Source organism: Plectropomus leopardus, chromosome 20 (genome assembly GCF_026936395.1).
Source record: "Plectropomus leopardus strain MGB_pleo_1.0 chromosome 20, ASM2693639v1, whole genome shotgun sequence".
NCBI classification, from domain to species: domain Eukaryota; kingdom Metazoa; phylum Chordata; class Actinopteri; order Perciformes; family Serranidae; genus Plectropomus; species Plectropomus leopardus.
Window position 1 is genome coordinate 15,670,402 of NC_142195.1, and position 27,616 is coordinate 15,698,017.

Sequence of the window (27,616 nt, forward strand, 5' to 3'; positions counted from 1 at the left end):
ACAATGTTTTGGTTCCTGGCGGTGACGTAATACACAAAAACATGGTTCCCTTGTTTTGAACCTGAAAAGCGTGCTAAGTGTTTCTTTAACTTCACCGCGCACGAAGATGCTCTCCCGACACCGAGTGACTGGAAAACATTAATAAGGGACGATGGCTCAGGCCGCGGAAACGTGTGCTGAATCTGGACGCAGGCTGGTGTGTACCATCTGCCGTGTTAACGTTAGCTTATGAAGCGAGATTGGCAGCGAGCTAATTAGTTAGCTAAGCTAACGTTTGTAAACGTTGGGGATGTTTGTCAAGTCACTTGAGCTGTGAAAGTAGCGGCCATAAGGAGAAACGATAGCTCTCACATTGTGGGTGTTATAAATGTGTAATTGTAATAGTTCAGCGAGCGTATCGCAGCTACAACAAGATAAAGCACCTCTAGATTAAATACTGCAAACATTATACATGTAACGTTGTAGGTAACGTACCGACGGCTGTCTTTTCCCAGGACAAGTGTCGTTTAATGGTTATTGTGCTTGACGTCACATTTAAGGAAAAATGATGCTACTGTTAAAGACCTGCATATGACCCCCTACTCCAGTTTTAAAGTTAGGATGAAATAAATGTGTAATAATCAGTTATACGAGCTGTTTATGGAGACAGAAGGGTGGTCTGTGACAGAAAGAGTTCGCTTTCCACGCGTGTTTTATTTTTACATGTAAGGATGTGGGATAGCGTCCAAACGGCTGTGTTTTCTCTTAATTTATTATTATTATTATCATTGTTGTTATAAGTAGTAGTAGTAATAATAGTAGTGTTAGTATTCATATTCTTATTTTTCTTATATTTTAATTTTCTATTAATTTTTCATTACTTCTTCTTTTTTTTAAAAATTGACAAACTGTTTTCCCCAGGACGAGTGGAAACAATTGTGCTTGATGTCACAAAAATTGATGCTACTATGAATAATCTGCATATAACCCTTTACTCCAGTTTTAAAGTTAGGAATACAATAAATGTTAAAAAATCAAACAGAAGGGCTGTCAATGACAAAAAGTCAAAAGAGTTTGCTTTCCATGCGTGCTTCATTTTTTTTCATTTTTCATGTAGCGTTAACATACCATAGGCTGTCTTTTCCCAGGACATGTTTAAAAAAATTAATTTATTACTTTTATGTATTTTAACTGCATATGACCCTTTACTCTAGTCTTAAAATTAGAAATATGATTGTTTATTGACTCATTCAGGGTGTTTATGAGACAGAAGCGCTGTCTATGACAGAAAGAGTTTGCTTTCCACTGGTGTTTTATTTGTTCATGTAATATTATAGGATAACACACCAACGACTGCCTTTTCCCAGGACAAGTTTTTTTTAAAAGTATAATTATTTTATTTTATTTTTTTAAAATTTTATTGTATTATTTTATTATTTTTCAATTTAGTTATTTTTTGACCGACAAACTGTTTTCCCAGGTCAGGTGTTGTTGTCTGACACTTATTGTGCTTGACATCACATTTAGAGAAAAATTATGCTACTGTTAAAGATATGGATATGGCCCTTTACTCCAGTTTTAAAGTTAGGAATACAATAAATGTTTAATAATCAGTCATACTGGATGTTTATGGAGACAGAAGGGTGGCATATGACAAAAAGAGTGTAAATTGTTTTTTAATTAGTTAATTAAAAAATAATTAATCAATTGTTACTCTGCTTGACGTCACATTTAAGGAACAATGATGCTACAAGTAAGGAATTAAATATAACTCTTTACTTCAGTTTTAAAATTATTGTGAAATAAATGTTAAATCATCAGCCATATTGATTGTTTATGGAGATAAAGGGGCCGTTATGGCAGAAAGAGTTTCATTTATATCATACAAATTATCTTGTTTTCAATGGCAGCGCTCCATCTGTAGGAGGATGTATGATGAAAATGAGGATTTGTCCGATGTAGAGGAAATTGCAAACATCAGAGGATTCAGTGTGGAGGAGAAGCTTGTGAGTGACAGTTACAGCGCCAAATTTGTCCTCTGCATGGAGGGTAAAGGTAAAGTAACATATCATATTTCATAATAGTCTTTGTTGGTGTTTATTATTTATTTTGTAAGATGCATATGTTTTCCTTTAAATACTTTTGTCCATACTTGCAGACTTCTCTTATGAATATGTGCAAAGGGAGGCTCTCAGGACCCCGCTCATATTTAAAGAGAAAGATGGACTGGGGATCAGGTGAGTGGCCATTGCTGTAAGGGACTGTTCTTTACTTATCGTCAATTTTTTCTCAAGCCTCCCTGAGTGACTAGCTTAAAATGCATGACCCTCCCTCCAATATAAATGAGTAATTCTGGAGTTGAAATAAGCCTTGCTGTTAAATGAGACATAGAAAATAGTGATTTTGATGAGTCCCTCCCCAGTGTTTCAAAAACTATTTGACATGCCTCCATCTTTTTGCACCCCCCTCAGAAATAACGAACAGTCCCTATTATTAACAATAATCCTTGACAGTGAGTGACAGTGTTGTATGAACCCATTTTATATTTGCCTGTGTTTTTGACTACACATGTAATATATATGAACTGAGTGACATCAAGCCCTCTCTTACACAGAATGCCGGATCCTGAATTTACAGTCAGTGAAGTTAAAGGCTTAGTTGGTAAGTAGGATGCTACACAAACACATACACACTAAATGTATGCATATAGCATAGTTGTTAAAGAACAACCAAAAGCATATGTGCATCTAGAAGCTGCTAAGTCAAAGAATAAAAAAATAGGGAGGTCAGTGAATTTCAGGTTCTGGGAACATCTGCGATGATCTTAATTGTCTTAGAAGTATCATATAGTCTCATTCATTGTCATGTTTGCCTCCACAGCCCGGTTTATGAAAACATGTTCAAACTGCACTAACTATGATGGGTTCTGCAGTACAGATTTAAAAAAAAACTTGTGCTAATGTCAGCTAAAATGCCCCTATAGTGGCTTCTAGTTTCCAAATATAGACGGTCAGCAGAGAGTCCAACTTGATTTCCACATAAAAAGGATAAACAGATCAGTGTTGAGTTGTGCTATTTACCATGGTTAAATGTTGTGTAGCAGGTTGATTTTCACATTCCAGTCTAAAGATACCAGTGATGATAACCCAAAATAATTCAAAGTAACAACAAAATACTTGAAGCAAACAAAAGCAGTTAAAAAACTGTGTGCTGGCATCTTCCTGAGCTGACTAACTAACTGATGACACCTGGGACACCATCCTAATTACCACATATCCTGGGGGACTCAAGACTTCGAGATAAGAGCACTTAATGAAATAAAGGGAAAAAAAACTACTTCTCACCTTACCAAGTCCATTAATTAGATCAAAAACCATGTACATAAACTAACAAATTGATCAAAAACATATTGGGCTCAGTGATCAAATGTTAATATAATAAAAAAAAAGGCTTCCCCATATTGCTGGAAACTAAAGAACCTTTTGTTTACACAATGGAACAATTTTTATGAATTAAAAAAAATGCTTTTTTGGTAAAATGTTGCACCCATCAGAAGGAGGATGAATCTAAACAATGCGTATATATATATATAAAAAAATCATAATTGTGGTATATTCATATTACACAATTAATATGTGTAATACGTATTAATTGTGTACGTGTCTGTAATATGAACACAGACACGTACAGTTAACTGTCAATTTTTCTGCTTGTCATATGTAGTTTCTCATATTGTCTATTTTATGTATGTCCTTAAAACTAGATATTTTTTCATCAATTTCATCAATCACTTTTTTAACATCAATTATTATAATTTTTTATGTTTAAAAAGTCATCAAGAGCAATTTTCTTTCTCATTTAAATCCAGCTGTGTTAAGTGAAACCTGAAATACATGAAGTCAGAATAGGATTGGAGCATAGTTGCTCCATCTAGTGGGTAAAATGGGGAATTACATGCATAAGAAGCAACGTATTCATGAGAAAATCCATCAAAAAAGCACATTTACTCTGTATATATCTCAAAATAATATGCTGGTTGTTTTTTGCAGGCAGTCGTCGGTCAGTGGATGTCATGGACGTAAGCACTCAGAAAGGCTCTGAAATGAGCATGGCTCAGTTTGTCCGTTATTATGAAACACCCGAGGAAGAGCGGGACAAACTCTTCAATGTCATCAGCTTAGAGTTCAGCCACACGAAGCTGGAGAACCTCATCAAGCGCCCCACAGTGGTAACACAACACAACACAACACTCTGTCTGATGTTGTAAAAGGTTGCATGATGTTCACAAATTCAGAGAAAGTGTGACTAACAGCACTGTGGTCTCACAGGTGGATCAAGTGGACTGGGTGGACAACATGTGGCCTCCTGATCTGAAACACAGCCAAACAGAAGCCACTAATGTAATCTCAGACATGAAGTACCCTAAAGTCCAAAGGTATGATTTGACTGGATTTCTGCTTTCACAAAAATCTCTGTTGAGCTGTATGTCAGCCTCTGAGTAACAGATATAGAAAATACTTAGAGGAAAATTGCTGCTTCATTGGCAGTAAATATGATTTCCCCTCCCATCTGAATGTCTCATTTATTGCTGCACAGGGTCGGCGTTATCCATCTCCTGTAAGTGCTCTTGATTGTTGCTAGGCAGCAGAGTTTTCCACAGTGGAGGATGGTTTTATAACAGCTGTAGTCTTACTGCACAGACGCCTCTCAACCAATCAGCTCCCAGCATTTGTACATGGCTCAGAGTCAAAACCAATTGTGGCTTTCCTCTTAACCTGCTATCACACAGAGACCCTGCTAACCCGACCCTCTACCCTTTTGTCCCTCTGTTGACTTATATTTATTGATTTTAATTATTTTGATTGAATAGCACCCATAGTTAGGTGAATGCTCGTGGTAGGGATTGGGTCATACATAATGGAATAAATACATAGATATCCACTTTCCATGATTATTTTTGCAAACTCCAACAGGCTTAATTTCAGTGTCACCACTAGTGTTTAGTTCAGCTGTTATTCTGCTGCTACAATGATACCTGTTGTTGGTGCAGACAGTCACATAAGTTTGTTAGCATTGGTGGAGAAGGAGCAGAACTACAGTCTGGCATAATGTTACCACACTATTCAGCATGAGCTTAACATTTGCTGTTAGGTTTTTGAACTGTTGGTTGCAGCCAACCATCCAACTAGCTCTATTTGTTTAAAAAAATCTGCCATCATCTCTGTGTGGGATGCAAGCTGTAACTCTGCGTATGGATCTGTTTGGTATTTTTTTTTTCTCTGTATTCTCCTTGTGCGTTAGATTATTTTCAGATAAACAGAACTGCTCCCATCAAGATAAATTACTGAATAATTTATCTCAGAGTGCAAATCATTCTTCAATTAATTTCCAGAGGAGAGACGTCCCATTGTGAACAATTTTCTATGCTGTAGTGCTCTTGTGAGGGATTTCTAGTGGTGTTTTCTGAGAGCTGTTTCCAGCAAAACAAAACTATGGTGACTGCTGCTTTCTAATCGTTTGAGTTGTGTTTTTTCTTTTCATGGATGTCAGTTACTTTTTATTACCTTTATTTCCTCACAACCTACTTGTCTACAAGGTGATTCTTTGCATTATTCTGTCATTTCTTTTTCTGCTGCAGGTATTGTTTGATGAGTGTGAAGGGCTGCTACACAGACTTCCACATCGATTTTGGGGGAACATCTGTTTGGTATCATGTATTCAAGGGACAGAAAGTAAGTTCATGCTAGTCTCTGATAGCTTATCTAATATTTCATACATTCTTCTTTGTTAATTAGTGTTCCTTTTATTTAACATCAAAGAAATACTTCATCTCTCACATGGCCATTTGTATGTCAGTTTCCTTGTATTATGCTGGATTTGTGAGGAAAACTGCGTTTTTCTTGCTTGCTTCCAGTGAATGAAGAATCCAAAAACCGAGAAGTCATAGGTGACTGTGTATAACAAAAGCAAAACTATATCAACCACCAATTTATAAACTCTCACACAACTCCGACAGTATAATCCAAGTCTTATTTATCCATTCACATGCTCAGCAATTTTCCAGAAAGCAGTTTTCAATGGGGAACTCATTGGAAAGTGAAACTTATCTTTGCTCTCTTTAATGCCAGACTCCATTGACAAGAAACAGTAATTTTATGGCATGCTAAAAAATTTGACATAACATGGGATGAGTAACTGATATACAAACGATCATTTGGGGGATAAAATATTCTTTTAAGGGGAGAAATTAGGAAAAAGCATGTATTGTAATATTTCCAGAAAAATTCAGTTTTGCTCATAGTTTCAGAGTTGATATTTCACCTGAGCTGGCCACGGGTGTACAGTATAACCTCTAAATAAAACATCTCTGCTTCTCCTCAGGTGTTTTGGCTCGTGCCTCCAACCCCTCATAACCTTGCCCTTTATGAGGACTGGGTCCTGTCGGGCAAGCAGAGCGATATCTTCCTGGGAGACCGAGCTGATGGATGCCAGAGAGTGGAGCTTAAGCAAGGATACACCTTCTTCATCCCATCTGGTGTGTTGGCATGGTTCTTTCAAAGTAGTCAGCAGGAAAAGATTAGCTCCCACTTCAATGAACAGTAATGCCAAGCTTTACCTGACTATTATAATGTATATTCAGCTGTGTCAACTGCATACATTCTCTATGTTCCTCATATCTCTATATATGTCTTTTTTAATTAAGGATGGATTCATGCTGTCTACACTCCAGAGGACACGCTGGTGTTCGGAGGCAATATTCTGCACAGCTTCAATATTCCTATGCAGCTTACCATCCATGAGATAGAGAACAGGACTAAGGTAGGAAGCTTGCTGCATTCTCCGTTGTGTGTCAGAGCTGTGGCCTGCGCCGCAATACAGCAAACTCTACCTTGGATAAATCAATCTCTCGAGAACCAGGGGAAGGTGAGGAGTTCACCTGTAGAGACAGCAGAATGAGAGATGGGGTGGAGGAGGAATCTATTGGGCTGAGATTGAGAGAGAAATAAGAGAAAAGAGTCAAAGGGCAAAATTTTTGGCAGCGACAAAATGACAAAAAATACATGTGAAAAGTCAGGAAGGTGTGTGTGTTGTAAGATGTTAGAAGCTTCAGAATGTTATGTAAAGACACTTAATGTTATGCATCTAAAAAAAGATACATTTTTTAATGTGAAAATGTGTTTTATTGTAAATATATTTCTGAAATGGAATAAAATATATATTTTACTGATACCTTAATTTTGACAAATGTAATATCACTTTATGTGTTGATTCTAGATTTGTTTTCAGGGTGTTCCTTAAAAAGTCATAAATTCAATTTTATATAAATATTAGGCCTTAAAATTCATTCAATAGTCTGACATGTAAATTTGTGAGGTCTTAATTGCCACAAACATGATATCCAATTTCATATATCCATCTTTTAATTTCTTCTTAAAAAAATGAGTCAAGTTCTTCTGCATGAAAGTCCACATTTCTAATGTTACACATTTTTAAACCTTTCACTCAGCCTAATATTGTCTTTTACTTTAAACTTACACTTACCTGTTGGCAAAATGTAGATTATCGTACTCACTCTGATAACAATATTCCTACATAAATATATACACTACCAATGTCTGAATAAGAAAAAATGATTTGCCCCAAATTCTTAGTCTTAAATTTGGTTAAAATTATCTTGAAAAGGTCTTAAAAACAATTCTATTGAAGTGTCTGATACCTGCAGACACCTTGATTTTTCTTAAGAAGAAAATATATTGTTAAGAAGTTACTACAGTTTACTTGGTGGTACATAAAAGTTCATAACACAAAACTCTTAGGCCAAATTTTGTGGGAAAAAGTATTGAATATGACCTGTCTGTGTTCTTATTTTCAGGTTAATTCCAAGTTTCGTTTCCCCTTCTACTATGAGATATGCTGGTATGTCCTGGAGAGATACCTGCACTGCCTCACCAAACGCTCCTATTACTCTCAGGAGATCCGCAAAGAGGCTGTACTAACGGGTGAGTGAAATTGAGAAATGCAGCTGCTCATTATTGGACAAACACAAGAGGGGGCATTATGGATTACCTGCTGCATTTACAATCAAACATTTCATGCTGTTTCAATGCCATGCTTGATCACACAAGTGACTCTTTGCTCTTCTAGTTATATTATCTCTGCGGTTCATAGCATCCTTCCGATACAAAGAAAAATATACCGTGGATACGTGTAAGTTATTTGATTTCTTTTGCTCTTTTGTCCCTTCAGACTATGAGACAAAGGCAAACACAGGGAGCCCCTCCTCTGACTCCAGGAGCCAGGACATGAACGAGGATTCCTGTGAGACTCACGTCAGGGAAGGCCAGGGTGAAAAACCAGAGAGAAGTGCCCCAGATGGCCCCTGCTCTCCTGATAACCGGAGGGGCCAACACCTCAAAGCTGTTTTATCTGTTGACTCAGAGGACAGCTGTAATCCCGGCTCCATCTCTGTAGAGTTCCCCCAAACTCCCTCTGACTCTCCAGCCTCGGAGTCTCAGAATAAATGGACTCATTTGACAGAGTTTGAACTGAGCGGACTCAGGACGCTGGTTGAGAAGCTGGAGTCGCTCCCTGAAAATAAGAAATGTGTTCCGGAGGGGATCGAGAACCCACAAGCACTGCTGGACGACATGAAGGTGAGGACGAAAAGATGATCATAGAGATCATCATAGAACACCAACATTCACATCAGAGTTCTCTTGACTTTTGTTTGTTCTCCGTGGCTGTCTAGGTTGTCTTAAAAGAACATGCCGATGATGACCCCAAATTAGCGATCACTGGAGTTCCTGTGGTGCACTGGCCCAAGAAAACTATAAAGGTAAGAATATGTCGGCTGCACTCTGAGACTTTTCTAATGCTTTTGCCCGAAATGGTGTGCTTTTTTTTTTTAATTTTTTGGCTTTTAAATTAAGTTGATGGTGCTTGGTATGTACTTAAATTTGGGTTGATCATGACTCAATACAACAGAAAAAAAACACAATTTTATAAAGTGAGTTTTGATGCATTTGTCACTTGACAATGTTTTGCAATAACATTTTGAAACGTTTCACTTAAAAGGTTAATTTTGTGAAATTTTCTTTGCATTGTCGACAACATTTTTACTTTCATTGATTTATATGGCGTATGCTTGGGTGGTATCTATTACAATATCAACCAGTGAATTTGCCACGTTCTGCAAGCCCTCTTAGCTTTTTCGGTCTAACAAATAGACATTACAAACTCTTCCTTTATTAAACAGAGAAATACGACCGTACACCTCCTGTATTGAAATTTCTCTCAATCATTAATCTAAAACTATTTTTGGCTTAATTGTCTTACTAACTCATTGTAAAATACACTCACTAAAAAACTCAACAGAAACAAAATAAAACTCACAAAAACTTTATTTGTTAGTCTTGTAATTCATCTAGGTAGTCAGCCCACTGGTCCAACAATCACCAACTCTGGGTCGGTTGACATAAACTTAATTCACAGAGTTGGATGTGTAAATATGTTATTGTTCAAAATCATACCATCAAGATTTCTAAATACCCGGGTATACTGTAATACTGAAATAATGCCCAAACCCACTTTGGAGCGCAATATATGCCTTTAATGAGTTACAATGAGTGAGTGATGACAGTACAGCCACATCCCACTGATGACTCTGGAAAACAAGTAATGGTATGAAACAGTACGTTAATGTCACAGTTAAAGATAAAAACTGTAAATAGAATGTTGCATTTGATAAATCTGACGTGTTTTCAAAGAAGGTTTGGTTTTTAGTATCATTTGATTTAATTTGGTTTAGAACTGTTATTAGTAGTAGAATGGTGCTACTTTAGTTGTGTAGTGATGAATTACTAAGGAAAAGGGCAGAGTTTATTTAAAGCACTGCCAGGTTGACCCTGTTCATTTCTCATTAATCTGTAGTTTCAATTTTTGATTGTCATGCAAAAAATCTTAGAAATAATCAGCTCTGAATTCTTTTGTTCACACTTCCATGCTTGACATTATCCCTTATTCTCTCTTCTCTCTCTTACTTCAACACTTAGTAGTGCAGTAGATGTACTCACTTGTCAGAATTTTCCCTAAACAGGCTGCAGTACTGTCTAATGAAGTAAATAATTTGTTTTTTTTATTTATTTTTGCTGTCTGTCACACACATACCTCCATATGCTGTATTTTGCTGTCATTAACATACTGTAGTATTTGCTCTGGATCAGAAAACAAGCTTTCAATTGAACTGTTCATTATTCTCTTTCATTTTTCAGACCAGATGCACAACTCATTGTTTCAAGCTTACTTCAGACATACTTAGAACTTATAAAGGAAAATTTAAATCACATTTTTCAGCCAGTGCAGATGCTCATTACTCAAGCACTACTTATGCAAGTGCCTTTTGGGCTTCAGTATGCTGCACAAATTACCTCCTTAGACAAAGTCCATGTGAAATTGAAATATTGTGAACTTTAAATTGCTGTAAACACTTACAGGGTAGAGGTGCCTTAATATAATTAATCCTGGTGTCTTGAGGTGAGCAGGAGGCTGTACGAGGGTCAGAATCAAGGCTTTTACATTCATTAGTTAAACTTAAAAAGAAAAACAACCTCTTCATAGTATTAAAAAGGTCAAAACAGTTGTTCATGTACAATACACGGATGTAGTGTTTAATTTCAATGCTCTCTCTGACCTGCATTGCATTATGATATAATAGTGGTGCCATATACAGCATGTGCTCAGGCATTTTAACCTAAGTTAACAAAAATATACATTTTAATTTGTAAATGTTTGTATGTTTGATTTCCTGTTAATAGTTAATTGTTCAAACTGATGAATGAAGTGTGTAAGAGGCGGAGAAGCCTCAACAGGAGGTGGTAGGATGGGATGTGCTGTACATGAATGTATGGAGGTGATCTCTATTGGTCTCATGGACCCTCCGGTTCACCCCCACCCATCCCTCCAAAGGCCAGCTGCTGGTGGTGGGGCCTCTTTGTGTTTGCCTTTTGTAATGAGATGCCATCTGGCTCTATTGGCTGTGCAGAGCCTGCTCTCCTCTCCCTGTGATACCCATCATGAATATGTCCACATCTTCTCTGCATTTCCTCTCGTCATTGGTCAGAAGCAGACACCCCCCGGTACATATTCTGATGCACAGCTGCCTCCCATTGGCCCTGCGCTCCCAAACACCCCTCCCGTTTTCCAGGGAGTGGATCCATATTAATGAGGCAGGCTCTCTGTGTTTCCTACATCTGCTTGTGGTATTGTGGAGCTTTAGAGTAGGAGGGAGGGCTGTAGGCCAGACAGCAGTAGCAGGAGTAGAAGGAGGAGGAGACTGCAGCCATGTCAGTTCTCTGTGAGCTGGACGCTGCGTGAAAAAAACAGCCATGGCCATGTCGCTGAGCGCTGATGATGAGGACTACGACTCAGACTCTGAGCAGGTTAGCACACCGAACCCCTGCAGGCAGACGTAGTGAGGCCACCAGAGGAATGCTTGTGCCAGACAGAGCAGTGTGCAGCATCACAGGGCAGCGAGGAAATGGAGCTACCTGGAGAGAAATGCATTGATTTGATCTAACCTCTGTGCCTGGGCTTTGATTTTTGCCCCTTGTTTTTTTTATATAGGTTATCTGTTTGTATTTGTGTGTGTGTGTGTGTGTGTGTGTGTGTGTGTGCATGTGTAAGGTAAAAGCAGCAGTAGGAGAAGGCTGTGTTTATATAGCTCAGAGCCTCAGGGCTGCTATTGGTGGTTTCAAAGCAGAGGAGCAGAGGAATGGAAATTCATGTAGATGCAGAAGATTAATCTTTCATGGTTTGATTGTAAAAGCACCAGATACGCACATTCGAATATGTGTGATCACAACAAAGGTTATGTGTTAATAAGAAGGCAGTCATTACAGAAGGAATATTGGATTTTATTCTGGGTACATGGCTGTGAGATTTAATATGAGACTTGCTTGCACAGCAAGAAATGTGTTTTGTTAATTTGAATATCTCTTAACTCTGAACCACACCCCCTTACAGTCATTCTGTGGCTGCATTTGGATTTGAAAAACATTGACTGCAGAGTCTGATTTCCTCTTTTGACAAATACCAAAACAAATGTTCAGTTCTGTTTGTTCAAGTTGTGTTATGCACCTGTTTTTGCTGTCACAGCTATTGATTGTCAACAAAGTATGCAATATATGTTTAAGTGCATGCAGGTTGTCCACAGTGTAGCCCAAACAGTTCAGCATGTAGCACCAGTTTGAACAACTTTACAGTTAATTTATTAACTGCTTGCACAATATATATATATCCAAAGCCTGTTCTGCATACTCTGTAAAGAGTTGTTTTACTGATTGATATTGTTTTTTGTTGCTCAGCAGCACTCAGCTTCCGATTCACTATACACGCTAGAGGTTTTATTAAAAGTTGGTGTGTAACACTTGTTCTGCTTTCCTTAAATCTGGGCTATACCATGTACAACAGCAATCACATGTTTTTGTGTGTGTTTTTTCCCCTCAAATACAGCATCAGCTTCACAGCATATGCCACCTCTGAAGCTTAACAGGAAACTAATCCTTCCAAGAACTTGTGAACCCATTTTTTTGTCAAGATAATTGTTTCCACATGTATTCTAGAGGGGAAGAAATCATGAAATTTCATCCCAATAAATCGAGCAGCTACGTCATAAAAATGGGACAGCGTTTAATAGTGTCTTTTGGCTTTAGACACTACAGTTCTCTGTGTGTCTGACTTTGAGTTTGTTCTGCTTTTGATTAAAAAAACATGACCTGTTGTTTTGGCAATCTGTGCTCAGTATGTGTTGTCTTCAATCTGTGTTTAAGGTGATGTTAAGCACATCCACAGTAATTGATTTCCACTGTTCTCCACAGTAGCTCAAGAGGCTCCGAGGCTGTGTCGATGAACATTAAAGTCTGTTTCTCATAATGTTTCCCAACTGAATGAGCTCTGAAGAGCCAAGAAATTACTAAGTTGGTTACTGAGGCTGTCCCTGCACTGAGGACACATGTCTCTGCTCTGAACAGTGTGTAAACTACAGCTACTAATTCTAAATTAAAAACACTTAAATGTGTGACGGAGAGTAGTTACTAAGGCAGAGAGACTGGTTATTTCTTTGGCAGTGTTGTTGACAACCACTCCTGTCATTTAATTCTGAGCGTCAGAGGGATATCTGCTTTAGAGATCACTCACTCAACAGACTGAAAGGCAGGGGGGAGGGAGGTTTGAGGGGATTTAGGGGACAATATGGACAGCTTTCTGAAGTATCTTACACCTGCAGTTTAAGTTACAGGTATAAACAGATGTTACAGTGTCTCGCTACCTGTTATTTAGTGTGATCTTGCATTAGCAGATGGACCATAGCTCTGATCTGTTGTGTCATGTTTTTAGGAACTGGCAAAATTACAGCCCTGTGTCTTCTTCTGGGATATTTGGTCCTTTTCCAGTGTCCCTCCGAAGCAGTCTGTAATCCCCACCAATACCCCCAGAACAGTCCGGTGCAGCCTGCGCCCCCAACCCCCAATATCTCACTCTAATCCTGTCTGGTAACCACATATCTGACTGCCTGTGTCAGTCAATTTCATGGCTATTGTTAGAATAAAGTATTGTAATATGCCTAAGATTGAGCCTGCTTTCTTTTTCTGTTAGAGAGTCTCATTACAGTTCTTATTGGTTACAAGTCTGTGTGTCATAGACTGTTCTGTTAGGGAATGGGACGTGGCTGTTGCTATGCTGACGCTAGGAAAATCTGCACTGCCGATGTAACTAAAGAAATCGGATCTTCATTTCCAAGAGCTGCAGTCTCTCGCACTCCTTCTCCCTGTTTATTTCATCTCACACATCGCCACATATTTTCTCACGTGGCACGGTCGGCAGTGTTTTTGACATGTGGTTTTCGTGTGAAGAATACATTGTTGTGGTTGGGCTCCGAGCCTGAGAAGGAGCAGAATACATAAAAAACGCCAGAACAATAGTTATGGAGATCAAAGGCACCTCATCTCCATTACCCAGTTCTATTAAATAGAGCACATTTAATGTGTACTGTTATAAATCAGTCTGCGCGCCCCCTAACACAGAATAATGGCTCCTAGTGATCCATGTGTGAAATGTAACCATAAGTGCAGTTTCTCTTTGAAGTAGAAACATGCAAGCGAGTGAAGTGCTAAATTTGGAGGATGCCTCCAGGGACATTCTTGATGTGTTTGTTTTCTCCTGGATCCTGTGCTTTAACAGCCATGAAATCGTGTGTTTATACACAGCGTGATCAGATTTGTGTCTCTGGATATTTATCTTGTGTATGAATGCACATTTAGATAGGGTGTTTTTTTTTCTTCTGTTTTTTTGCACGTGTATGTGTTTGGATATTTGGACTCTGGTGTTACAAAGAGCAAACAACAGATTGTGTAGCACCACCTACATCCGCCATAACACTGACCCCTGTTGAATTTAATAGAATATTTTGAGTGTTTCCTTATTACATAACATGATTGTAAGTGCTTATTATTGAGCCATAGAACCATCATTAAATGAAATGCATCGCAATTCAGAACAGTAGATTGAGGTGCTCTTCAGAGCTTACTATCGGTCTTTACTTAAAGGGATAGTTCACCCCAAAATCAAAAAATATCATAAAAAATGTCATAAATACCTGAGACTTGAATCTCTAAAGGTCTGACTTGAGACGAAGAAAAAAACAGTCCAAATTTGACCTGGAGCATAAAATATAAATAATTGGTGGATGTCTAAAGTTTCTCTCACGGTCTGATGAACTGTCTCTTTAAATCTGAAAATGCTGAATTGTCAAATTAATAATAAACTATCGTTTGTTGACTGTAAAGCATCTACAGGCTTACAAGTCATGAAAGATAATAAGGCAAGCTTGCTGCCTTTCAAGCAGTACACACCACACATTTGCTTCACATTATTATTATGTAAATGCACATACTTTTTGTCCACTTCGATTACTTAACTATTTTTTAGGAGCATACCTTGTATGTAGCCGCATAATGTTGCTAAATATTAAAAAAAGTAATACATGCATCCTTTTATGAACAAACAAATTCATCTGTCATTTCAGGTACTTGACACTGTATCCTCTTTATCCTCTCAGCCCCGGCCCCCCAACCGGCCGAAACCTAAGATGGCAGCATCGCCTGCATCAGCAGTCAAGCTGTCAGCCAGTCGGGGAACATCTGGTGCCAGGAGGAGAAGGACGCGCTGTCGGAAGTGCGAGGCATGCCTGCGGACGGAGTGCGGAGAGTGCCACTTTTGTAAAGACATGAAGAAGTTTGGTGGGCCGGGCCGAATGAAACAGTCCTGCATCATGAGGCAGTGCATTGCTGTAAGTTGTTGCTCTTCATGTGATTTTTCTTTTGATATACACATGATGTTAAAGAAACAGTTTGACATTTTGGGGGACTGTTCCTATTTGCTGTCTTGCAGAGAGTTAGATGAGACGATCAAAACCATTTTCACGCTTGTATGACAAATCAAGTAAAAGAAAAAAAAAAATCAGTCTACTAGCACCTCTTAAGCTCACTGATTATCATATCTTGTTTCTTCAATCGACACAAAACTTCAATAATATCCCAGTGATATCATTGAGTCTTGTCGTCACCATGAGTAAAAACGACTGACCTCAGCAGGACAGAGACTGTGTTTAAATGTTTCAGCACCATGGACAGAGTCATAAAGAGACTGGGTTTGATTGTTTCTGTAACACACTGTACTGTATAAAACTAGAAAGAATCAGTTTGATGATTACCCACGATAAACAAGAGAGCGAGAGAGACTTGGCTTCTGTCCCAAATATCCCACACTTGTGGTCTTAAGCTCTTTAGAAACTGTGTCCCACTTTTAAGATATGCCAATATGCTTAACCCACTCTTGATGTTCACTTGCGCTAATACTGCTTCAAAGGAGTACTCAGAGCTGAGTATATGGTGTGATGTGCCACATTATCCCGTTTGTTGTTGTTAACGCATCTAGATTGTTTGCTAAATCACAAAACAAAACCATGTTCTAGGTGGGCGACCATCAAGCACAGCAAAAACAATCATTAAAATAGAATATGACTAAATCTAATAGTCATATATATACTGTATGAAAGTATATGTATTTGATAGTAATAGAAATATTACTAATATAAATAACTATAACAAAAATATGTTAAGTTCCTGACACATTCAATTCACTAAATGTAATCAAATGTAAATCAAATAAAATGACCAATATATATGATGGTGCCAGACTATGAAATACATGGCTTTCAGTGATGTTTGAATAAGCAATAATGATTTAAGCAAAAAAAAAAAAAAAAAGAAAAGAAAAGTAAAAACAAATTATATATCTTGCGGTGCTTTCAAACCTGAGCTTTTTGGTCTGTTTTAATTAATCTCTTTTTGTCCGATAGTCAGGTTTGTTTGGGCTTCAGTGAAAAGTGATAATCAAACCCTGGTGCCGACCAAACAGCTGAAACAACCAAAAAATGGCGGGTCTCAGCTCACTTCCCAGCAGATTCTGGTATGGTTCCTTTGTGGTGTGAAAGCCAACAAACCAACAACAGTATTATAGCAGATATATGATTTTAGTTTGATTTGACAGGCTAAGCGACTAATATATCCAAATGCTGATCATGAAATCTGTCCACAATCTTATGTCCGCCATGTTATATAACCTATATATGCAACCAATAGGTCAAAAGCTGTTAAAACTGCTGTGCTTAAGTCTGAGTCAGTCTTCTTTGTCAGTTCATTAAAAGTGTTTGACAGTGATCCCACAGTAATGAACCCTGAATCATTACTGTACAGGACGCCTCCTTTTCCTCCTTTCTCCAGCTGTTATAGTCATTATTCATAATATGTGCTCCATTTGTAGTCTAATAATACTAATAATGCTCATAATGAATCATTTCTTTGTGAGCTGTTTGTGACTTCAAAGAACATAAATAAACAAATTGAAACCCTTTGAAACCTGAGAAATGTGACTTGACTTGACTTCTTTCAAAAACAGAAAAAGGAAAAATAAAAGTACCTTAAGGAAGTGTTAAATGATTTTTTTTTTCTTTTTTTCTGCAACATAATTTGAAGTAATTACGAGAATTAAGCACATAAAAACTAATGTCAATCAAGGTGTTAAAGTGTAAATTTCCTCTCTTGGGTCTGTCATAACTTTAGGTTATACTAAACCTTTTTTTTGTCCTTTTGGTCCAGACCAAATGAACTTAGCTACAGGTGTGAAAGCATCCTTACCCTACTGTATAAACTCACTGAATACACTGTTTAATCCACAGGTAGCAGTTACACAAACATTACAGATAGCTAACTTACTTGAGCACAGTGTTGTGGTTGAATTTTAAATGAATGGAAACATTGTGAATGACAGAATTGTGAGAAAGTGGGTTATCTAGTTTGTCGACTGAGAGGAGTCACACGAAAAGAGGATATTGATTTGATACAGCAGCCTTATCTTAACGGTCTTGTCTTTTTTTCCTCAGCCTGTCCTGCCCCACACAGCAGTGTGTCTCGTCTGTGGAGAGGCAGGGAAAGAGGACACAGTGGAGGACGAGGAGGAGAAGTTTAACCTTATGCTCATGGAGTGCTCCATCTGCAATGAGATTGTCCATCCTAACTGTCTTAAGGTAAATGAGTCAAATCTGCTGCTTTTTTGTGTTACAGAAATCAGATGTCATGTTCATTAATAACAAATTGTTTATTGTTTGTGTTTAATAAGAATGCAGTGTGTTTGGGGCAGAATGTGTCCCATCTACGCCTGATAGACAGGCACAAAAACCACTAAATCTGTCTGTCTTTTGTTCAGGTAAAAGATTCAAACGGAGTCGTCAATGATGAGTTGCCAAACTGCTGGGAATGCCCAAAGTGTAACCATGCTGGGAAAACAGGGAAAGTAAGTATCTGTATGTATCTGAATCATGAACCGATTAAACAGTTGACTCAGTCTCAGAAAAATAAAGTTGTGCTCTGTTTTCTAACCTTTTGGCCTCAAAGCAAAAAAGGGGGCCAGGATTCAAGTATGCATCAAACCTTCCTGGCTCGCTGCTGAAAGAGCCACGGTTAAACCGAGATTCAAAAGAGGAGCCCGACCCTCCGCTGGTGGCTACAGCAACCGTTACTGCTTTGACTACCACAACTGCTGTGAAGAGAAAGGCAGAGCGAGAAGAGATCCCGAAGAGGAAAGAGGAAGAGCCTCCAAAGAAACGTCCCCCCTTGTTGTCTCTGGATGGCACGCCCCGAATGAGGCTTGAGGACAACCCACTAAGGAAAAAGAGGAAACTTTTTGACACCAATGATGAGCCTGTCATTGTGAAAAAGAAGGTAAGAGTCTTACATGTTTATAATCTTATCAGCTATACTGAAAAAGGGCATTCATCAATGGCATAAATAATGTTGTATATCTCTTATATGTAATTTCGAAATGGTAACATATGAACTTAAATTTCCATGTTTTTTTTTTTAGCTTTTTAGGGCTTCCAAAGTTTAATCATTACCTTGGAAACAGAAGTTGATAAAATAATTTCAATTTTATTTATTTATATATTTTTTTAAATATTGTGACTTTAAAATTTAATTTAAGCTACAGTTGGTAACTTTATGAAAATAACTTTTTATTATATGAACTGAAACTGTCACCGTACTCTGAAAGTACATGAGACAGACGTCTGTGAAGTCTGTGCAAAAAAGTCACGTCCCTCCCTCCCTCCTACAGCTTCTAATGACATTTGTTGGAAGCGCACCTAAAACAATCAGTCAGAGCCGAGGAGTCTCCAACGCAGCTGTCAATCATGTCAATCACCGCTTATGAACTGCAGTCAAACTGCTAATCTGGGCAGTGCTCAGCAAATATAAATCAAGATTCTGTTACTGCACTGCTTGTTTCTCACCCCAGTTGTTTTAGAAAACATATTTTAGTGTACTGTTAAGCTGTAAAATGAGAAAGTTTGTGACCTGGCTGCCACGTTGAAAACAGCTGACTGACAATCAAGCACCGCCCACAGGCCAGAGCTAAACTTTCTCATTGAGAAAGTTGCTTAGTTTGACAGTTTGACCTCAGTTCACGAGCTGTGACTGACATGATTGACAGCTGTGTTAGAGACTCCTCGGCTCTGATTAGTAGTTTTCGTTTTTGTGCGGTAAGGCCGGTAGAAGTACTACAAAGTATCAGAGTAGGCAGAGGAATATGTTTTTTTGCCACAGATCATCTGTCTTACACAATACTGTGTCAATGTAGCAACAGTTACAGCAAACATGACAAAAAGTTATTTTTTATAAAAGTTACCAAATATGGCTTTTAAGCGGTAAGGAAAAATTGACATTTGAGCATCTTCAATTCAATGGCAAGTGGATCACTTTTTTTATCAGGCTCTGTTGCACTGTGTCACACTGTGTGTAATTTGCAAAGGAAGGGCAATATTGTTACAACGTGCATTTTATTGTGAATATATGTAGAAGATACGAGAACAGAAGAATTTAACGTTATGAAAATGTACCAACACACGGTAGAATAGTCTAAGATCCATTTGTTTATTTTTGTTGGGTGTGTTTTCAATTTAAATTTAAAGTTAAATTGGATTACGATATGTTTCATAAAGCACTTTGGAACTCCTTTAACTCCCCTGAAAATACAATATATAATAAATCAAATCTGTAAAAACTTAATAGAATATCCTCAAATTCACACTTTTAAACTGACAAGTACTTTATTTGTCTTCTATTATTTCTTAGAAGAAGCTTTCAAAACTGGATGATCCTTTGACGGCAAAGCTGCTGCGACACATCAAGACAGAGAATGATCACGGTGATGAAGAGGATGACCAGGAGGATCATGAAGAAGATGGGTTTTCCTTGGATAGGATTCATCTAAAAGGGAAAAATGAGTATGATGACGAAGACCAAGAGGAAGACGAGGAAGGAGAGGAAGAGGAGACAGTGAGAAAAGAGAGGGACAGCAGTGCGGAGGACAAAACCAAAGTCCTGTTAAGTCCACTGCTAAGAACATCCGCCGCTAGAGAAAGTGAACAGTCCTCTAACTCTCCCAGAGCTGGACCGAGCAGTGAATCAGGAGAAGCTCAGGAGAGGAGCACTGTCCATCACAAGGCCCGCCATCAGCGTCGACGTCTCCCCAATAAAGAGCTGAGCAAAGAGTTCAACCAGGAGATGCCTAAGACTGAAGACTGTTTGTCCAACCCAAACCACGGCTCATTGAAGACGGAGGACGGTCAGGCCAATCACAATCGACGACTGCTAAAAAATGAGGACTCTGTGACCAATCACAACCGTAAACCACTAAAAACAGAGGACTCGTCCACTAATCAGAGCCGCAGAGTTCTAAAAGTGGAAGAAAGTTTGGCTAATCAAAACAGACGCCCACTAAAAACAGAGGACAGCCTCGCCAATCAGAACCACAGGCCTGTAAAAGCCGAGTCTGAGAACGAAGTAGATGACCAAAAGCCAAGATGGCCTCTTAATAATGGCAGCAGCGACCTTGGCGACTGGCTGCGACACAGGGGGCGCGAGGTGAACGAGACGCCACGTGGTTACTCGCCACTCGGCTGGAACAGAAGCACCCAGATCACACCAATATGCCCTCGCCCGCTCCCCTGCAGGTCACCCCCAAAATGCATCCAAATGGAGCGCCACGTGATCCGGCCCCCTCCAATCAGCCCCCCGCCGGACAGACTCCCGCTGAACGACGGCGAAGCGCACGTGATGCGAAGAGAGATGTGGATGACAGTGTTCAGTCACTTGACACACAGAGATCTTTGTGTGTGCATGCGTGTGTGCAGGACCTGGAACAGATGGTGAGTACGAGATGTACTGTGCAGCTGAAAGCATGTCTTCCTCACTTCATCATACAGCGGCCGTCTGTAAAATATCTGCTGCGCGTCTCACCAGGTGCTGCGACAAGAGGCTTTGGAAGCACATCAATCTGAACCGCTGCAAGTCCATCACACCTCTCATGCTGAGCGGCATCATCCGGAGACAGCCGGTGGCTCTGGACCTCAGCTGGACCAACATCTCCAAGAAACAACTCAGCTGGCTCATCAACAGACTGCCAGGTAAACACAACCAACCGGCAAAGCTCTGCACGCTGTCTGTGTTTTTATTAAAAGGCAATAGATGAGATAAAGAACATTTGCAGAGAGAGATGAGGCCTGGAAAAGTCATGGAGATAGTGAAAATCATTGAAAGTTTTGGAAAAAATCATGGAAATGTGTGTAATGAATTAAATTACATTAATGTTACATAACAATGAATTTATTTCTTGTAGCTGATGACGTTGATGATGCTCTAATATGCAACGACATGTTACAGTGTTTTGGTTCTGTTTTTATTAATTTATTGTACGTTTCTTTATTTTGTCCCTGCAACCTGTCCCTCCCTTCATGAATGCCCACTAGACATGTCCATTTTTTAAGCTCTATTGGCTTATATTGTTGGATTCATAAATTCTTTATGGCCTGACATCATGTGGGATGCTGAAATTATGACTGAATAGAGTTTGAATCTCATGTTAAGGGCAATATTTTATAATTTTTTAAAATATTTTGGGTCCTTGAAAAGTCATAGAGAAGTTTTGTTATGTGTGGGAACGCTGTAAAAATCACACAAAGCAGATGGGTGACAAAAAAAAGAAAGTGGCGCATTATAGATGTGTAGGGTCTGATGACCTTTTGAAGTGTATATAAAGGGTAAGTTAAAATTTCAGTGATCTTCTTGCTGGATTATTTTCAAATGTTTGGCTGTTACCTCCAGTAGTTTAAACCTGTTAATTGTAGAGATCTGAGGACATGATCACCCACCTTGACCATACAATACTAACATTAAAGTTATCTAAACTTTAAGTAAATGTCTTTTTCTACATTAGCCTTGATGAAGACTGTAAACTTAATTTACTGAGAGCAGTAAAACTACTGTCTCAGTTTTTGATTAAAAAAGTGTTTACTTAGCATGTGCAGCTTTTAATAAATTACAAACCCCATATGGCTCCTCCATATGGATAATTGTATCCCCAGAGGCTCCTGAATATAGATGGTTTACTTCAGATGCTTTTCTTTGTTACTTCTAAATTTCTTTGCTGGATTACTCGACTAATTAGATATGAATTTTGGTTGTTTTTTTAAATCTCAGATTAACTAAAACTCTGGAGATGGAAAAACTGAAAAAATAGGTCATATTTCTTCAACAGAGTCAATGTGAGTGTGCAGTTTATTTAGCTTGCTGTGATACTGCTTGTGGCCACATAGAACAGATTTTATAAAATTTTCAGAAGATCGGTGTGAGTGTAAGGTAAAAAGCGTTTAACGTGGTGTTTTGTATGTCATCGGTGTCCCTGTAGGTCTGCGGGTGCTGCTGTTGTCAGGATGCTCCTGGGTGGCGGTCTCTGCTCTTTGCACCTCCAGTTGTCCTCTTCTGCGTACTCTGGATGTTCAGTGGGTCGAAGGACTGAAAGATGCTCAGATGAGGGACCTGCTGTCACCTCCCACAGATAACAGGCCAGGTACCAACCTGCCATTCTCACACATACTGTCTAAACAGTCTGACGCTTTAGTGGCTGAATGGGCTGCAACCCAGTCACCAGAACAAACGTTGGCATGAAATGTTTCTGTAGTCCGTGGATAAATCACATTTATGTTAGTGTGTAGCGGATACTTTGAAACTTGGGTATGGTCAGGAAAAGATCAGGTTTTGGCTTCAGATACCGCATTTTGGGAGAACAGTTCTGGCTAGTGAAAAATAGCAGTGTGCACAACTCCAAAAACATTTATAAAGCTAATGGTGCACAGTTGTGGTGTGTATCTAAAAACAAACAAAATACTGGCACTCACAGATAAATTTACTCATTCATTTGTGGGCAAAATGGACAGAGAAGATGGCTCTCAGCTACAAAGCCATCATAACATGGATTTTAACAATCTCAGCTGGAAATACAGCACTGTTTCCATTTTCGGGACACTATCCCCGCTGGAGTCACAGTGACGGGTCATTAAAAAAAAACACCCACATTTGGTGGCTATAAAGCATCTGAAAATGCAGCTGTGATTTTCTAAAAATAGCTGGTTTTGTTGTTTGTTGGAATCTCGGCTAGGTGTCACACCATCCACCGTCCCCTGCTTATCCTGATGACAAAGTCAGCTCATATACTGCCTCACTTTAGAAATGATATGATTCCTACGAAATGGAAAAATGTAACTTTTTCGTGGTTTGCAGAAACGTACAATGCAAACATTTCCTTCTAGCGAACGAGCTGCTGAACATTGAGCAACATTGTGGAGTAATAGGAAACTGATGAGAGGAGTGAATATTGTACTTGTTACGTTACTTATATGAAAATTATATTGCAAAACAGCTTGGTACTGTAGTTTTAAGCAAAGGTTACTCATGTAGGAGTAAATGGTGCATTTGTTTAGGACTATTTTCAGCTGCAGATTAATAAGGAGTAAGGATTAACTCAAACTACAGTGCCCAGTTTTTGTGTAATGAAGGAATGTGTCACCCAGTGCAAAAGTACTTGATGTGTTATTTGTAGTTTTTGAAAATCAGTGGAGGTCTATGACACTGAGGATGAAGCTACATCAGATACACGGGTAACACTTGTTGGATGGAACCAGCTACATAATAGCAACTTAACCATGATTTTGTCTCACACATCAGCTTTCTTGCACAGGGTTAATCCATATGGTCAGAAATATGTATAATTTTCCTTTGCACTTCCCTCTTTTTCCAAAAAAAACCCCAAACTTTACAGGTCAGTTGGACAACAGGAGTAAATTGCGTAATGTAGAGGATCTGCGTCTGGCAGGCTTGGACATCACAGACACGTCTCTGCGCCTTATCATCCGTTACATGCCCTCGCTGTCCAAGCTGGACCTCAGCTACTGCAACCACGTCACTGACCAGTCCGTCAACATCCTGACCGCTGCAGGGACGACCACACGAGACTCGCTCACTGACATCAACCTGTCAGGTAGGAGCCTGCTGTTGTTGGCTGTAAGTCCGCCTGCATTTGACTTGCTCCCCCTAATGGTCAAATCCAGAACTTAGTGGATGTATTGAGTTGTCGCATCAATCCACAGTGGATTATACTTTGAGTGAATTTATATATCAGTTCCATAGATTCTTTAGTGGTATAAACTGCAGAGTACATGCTTAGCTTTTACAGTCATCTTCTACCTTCCAGACGTGACTGTTTTTTCAGCCATCACTAGCTGAAAATCAACACTTAGACCTGAATGTGTCACAGAAGTGAAGTGCAGCACAGTGAATATTTCGTCACCTTTGAGTCAGAGTTATGTCATTGTCAAATGTTAAAGAAGTTACCTACAGAAAATGATATAAAAACACCTCCTGAAACCAAAGTTTGTCTAGAAGGCACTGTAAGAAATACATCTAAAATCGCTACAGTTCATTTTGCACACCTTAGTAAAACTAATGTAGTCTGATAAAACAATCTTGCAATAAATCTGACCTTCATGAGGGTTTTAAAGTAATACTTCACCAAATCTGACATGGAATGAGTAATTAATATATAAATGATCATTTGGGGGCTGAGGTGCTCCTTTAATGTTCAGTTTCTGTTGAAACCATGTTAGAGAGGTTTCAGAGAAGTGGTGCTACTTCTTGTTCAGAGGCATGATATTATATACAAATTGTTAAATCAATTTTTATAGAATTTCATGGCATTTTTGCAAAGTGCACAAATGCAAAAAAATACTTATATCTTATTATTGTTGTCTCTCTGGAATACCATTAAATGTAAAAAGCAGCAAATAAAAGGGCTGTAATGGAAAGAGCTGAAAGGCAAAATGCATTCTGGCTTCATGTGTCCACATTTATCCCGAAACTGCTCACCATAAGGAGGCCTATTGATTCCACGTCCTAGAATCTTTCAAAGGGTTGATTAATCCATGTGTGTCATAGCTTATGTCAGAACAGGTCACCTGTTACGCATCATTTGTTCTTTTTTTCTCCTAACCCCGTTTCTCCCTGCAGTCTGTAACAGGGTCACAGACCAGTCGCTGACCTATTTCAAGCGCTGCGGGAGCATATGTCACATCGACCTGCGATACTGCAAACAGGTGACTAAGGAGGGATGCGACCAGTTCATTGCAGAAATGTCTGTCAGCGTGCAGTTTGAACTGATAGAGGAGAAACTGCTGCAGAAGATCAGTTAGGAACATACTGAGTGACGTTCACAAGTGGTAAAACTACTGTCCACATGGAGGCAGCAGACGACTGTGTGTGTGTGTGTGTGTGTGGGTGCGTGCGTGCGTGTGTGCGTGTGGAGAACGTCGCTGTGTTTCATTAACACCAGCGGACGACTGAACAGACACCAGGACGCCTCTGTGTCTGTGAAGCTGATGTAAAGGGAAGCTGTGCTGCTAAGCCGGAATGTAAAAATGGAAATCTTATCCTGTGGAGGCAATTTTGCAAAAATGTTTTTTTGTTGTTGTTTGCACCAGTTTATAAGTTATTTATTTCTTTATATTGATTGTTTATGTACTGTATCACGATCTATCTTTTGGTGTTTATAGATTATTTTTTGTTTCAATGCAGAGTTTATCGCATTATAGAGTAATATTTTTGTATCAGAAAGTGTTTCATACATTTATGTGCAGTATTGATTGCACCACTGTACAGTATCATACCATTGGGAATTGATAATCAATCGGCATTACTTTTAAGCTCTTTATTGTTGAGAGGCAAAGGTCTAATGATTTGTTGCTAAACTGTAGGATGGTAGCTTGTGTTTGTGTGGGTGTTTTTTATATTTTATTATGAACGTCAGTGCCCTGTTTGTGTTCGGACAAAGGTACTGAACATTTTGTTTTCCATATAATGAAACCATTTGCACTGATACAGCAAATATGAATACATGAATGTATTCACACAAACACTATATAGTGTACAAAGCATATTTTTTCAACACTAAAATGTTACTCTGCTAACAGCTTCTAGGGTTATATTAAGACATAGCTGCACAGTCTCCATCACTCTTTAGTATTCTTGGTGCTTTGTGAAAGGAAGCATTTTAGCTCTGCATGCAGCAAAGAAACATGTTTACACCACAGTCAATAGATTTAGTAACTGTGAAACAATGTAACCATGTGTTTACTCCTGTCATTAGCTTAATGCCATATGATAAAAAAAAAAAAAAAGACTCAGTGCTGAATCGTGCAGAGAATAAAGAAACAACAAAGTCCAGGATTGAGATGGTAAATTTGCATAAATCTTTCAGTTGATGCAGTTTATTCCCCTTAAAAAGATGTGTAATATGTTCACATGGAATCAGGGTAGTCGACAGACATCTGCAAGCCTGTTGCACAGCATTTCATAACGTTTCACACTGATTCGAGGAAATGCTTTTTAATCCAGTAACCGTAGCAAAATGTTGCACAACATTTTGAGATTGAAATGAAAAATTACTAGAAAATACATAAAAAAACAACAAAAAAAATATTTAATGCATTTTTATTCCATTCTTTGTTAACAATATGGTATCACCACTGCAACATAGTGTCATGATTGTTTTGTTTTTCCATCTACCGCCTGCCTGATTCCATGTGAAAGCAGCATAATTCAGGTTAAGAAAGGAAATGTATTTATTTCAAAAGTCTCACCAGAGATTAGATTGTAGCATAGTGAGCAGGATAGTATTCTGTTTCCACGGGCAGAGGTTAATATAGTTTTTTTGTTTCTTTTAAATTTAAAGCCAGTATTAGTAAATAAATACAGTAAATTCAAGTCAATCTCCAGACACAATCTTCTGACCACAAGGTTGAGAATTGCTGTCATAAGAGCAAATACACTTAAACAGGGGATGAAATAGGACCTCAGGCCTTGCAAAAAAAAAAGCATATTTACTGAAAGATTTGTGCAAACGTAAAGTGAAAATGGGTTTTGTTTGTTCTTTTTTTTCTGAGTCAGAGGTTCCACTGAAATAGACATTCATTAACATTGACACTGGTAGTTTATTTTAAAGTCATTTGAAGTTTTATTTTTTGTTAAATGTCTGAAGATTAAGTATTTTACAACCTGTGGTATCAGTCAGTAGCATTTTCAATTATTGTTCTTTTATCATAATATTTAAAGTTATATATAAAAAAAGGCTAATTTTGCTATTGGGACTTGCTTAAAAAATGTCAGACTTGACAGTTTAATTATTTGATAGGTTTACATTTTTCTTGAAAACTAAACTTTTTTAAAGACAAAGACTTTCTTTGTGCAACTTTTAATAGCACTTGGTACAGTTCAGTGGATGGGTTTACATTTGCTTTTTTATTTTCAAACCACCATGTCTCCATTAAATATTTTAGTACATTACTATAAATGTTTAGTCTGTACATAGTGTACATGTAAAGCTTCTAGGAAAAGTTAAGTCAACCTTTGAGATATTAAATTCATTTTAAATACTGAGTGCATTTTGTTCATTTTATTTTATGTGCATTTTGCATAAATAGGAAACATAAATTATACTGAGATATTGCTCCTATCAGATTTGTGTTATTATTCAGAAGTGAAAATTAACTATATTCCACCACTTTGTTGGTTGTAAGGGAACACAATCTAGTTATAGGGATACCCAGCGAGCAATTTTTGGCTCTGAAAATGTTCTGAGA

The 27,616-nt window shown here is 38.4% G+C and overlaps 1 protein-coding gene across 2 annotated transcripts; it reads left to right on the forward strand.

The window, feature by feature from the left end:
* Positions 1 to 27,413, forward strand: kdm2bb (lysine (K)-specific demethylase 2Bb). 2 transcript variants are annotated; one of them, XM_042509072.2, is made up of 21 exons: positions 1 to 196; positions 1,890 to 2,034; positions 2,138 to 2,216; positions 2,594 to 2,640; positions 4,029 to 4,207; positions 4,308 to 4,414; positions 5,618 to 5,711; positions 6,361 to 6,514; positions 6,683 to 6,798; positions 7,853 to 7,979; positions 8,227 to 8,633; positions 8,729 to 8,815; positions 15,092 to 15,322; positions 17,477 to 17,620; positions 17,800 to 17,886; positions 17,979 to 18,314; positions 19,722 to 20,797; positions 20,892 to 21,055; positions 22,336 to 22,497; positions 23,746 to 23,964; positions 24,990 to 27,413. In XM_042509072.2, exons 1-21 carry the CDS (start codon positions 152 to 154, stop codon positions 25,169 to 25,171), a joined length of 4,188 nt encoding a protein of 1,395 aa, XP_042365006.2. In that variant the 5' UTR covers positions 1 to 151; the 3' UTR covers positions 25,172 to 27,413. The 2 variants fall into 2 exon arrangements, with proteins under 2 accessions (XP_042365006.2, XP_042365007.2); XM_042509073.2 differs by having other exon boundaries at positions 17,988 to 18,314.
* Positions 27,414 to 27,616: the final 203 nt, after the last annotated feature.

Bases quoted from the DNA above. Each gene is read 5' to 3' on its own strand.
- kdm2bb (XM_042509072.2), top strand. From the start codon at position 152: ATGGCTCAGGCCGCGGAAACGTGTGCTGAATCTGGACGCAGGCTG. The intron at 17,621-17,799 runs GTAAATGAGTCA...TCTTTTGTTCAG, and splicing joins TCCATCCTAACTGTCTTAAG to GTAAAAGATTCAAACGGAGT. The intron at 17,887-17,978 runs GTAAGTATCTGT...TCTAACCTTTTG, and splicing joins ATGCTGGGAAAACAGGGAAA to GCCTCAAAGCAAAAAAGGGG.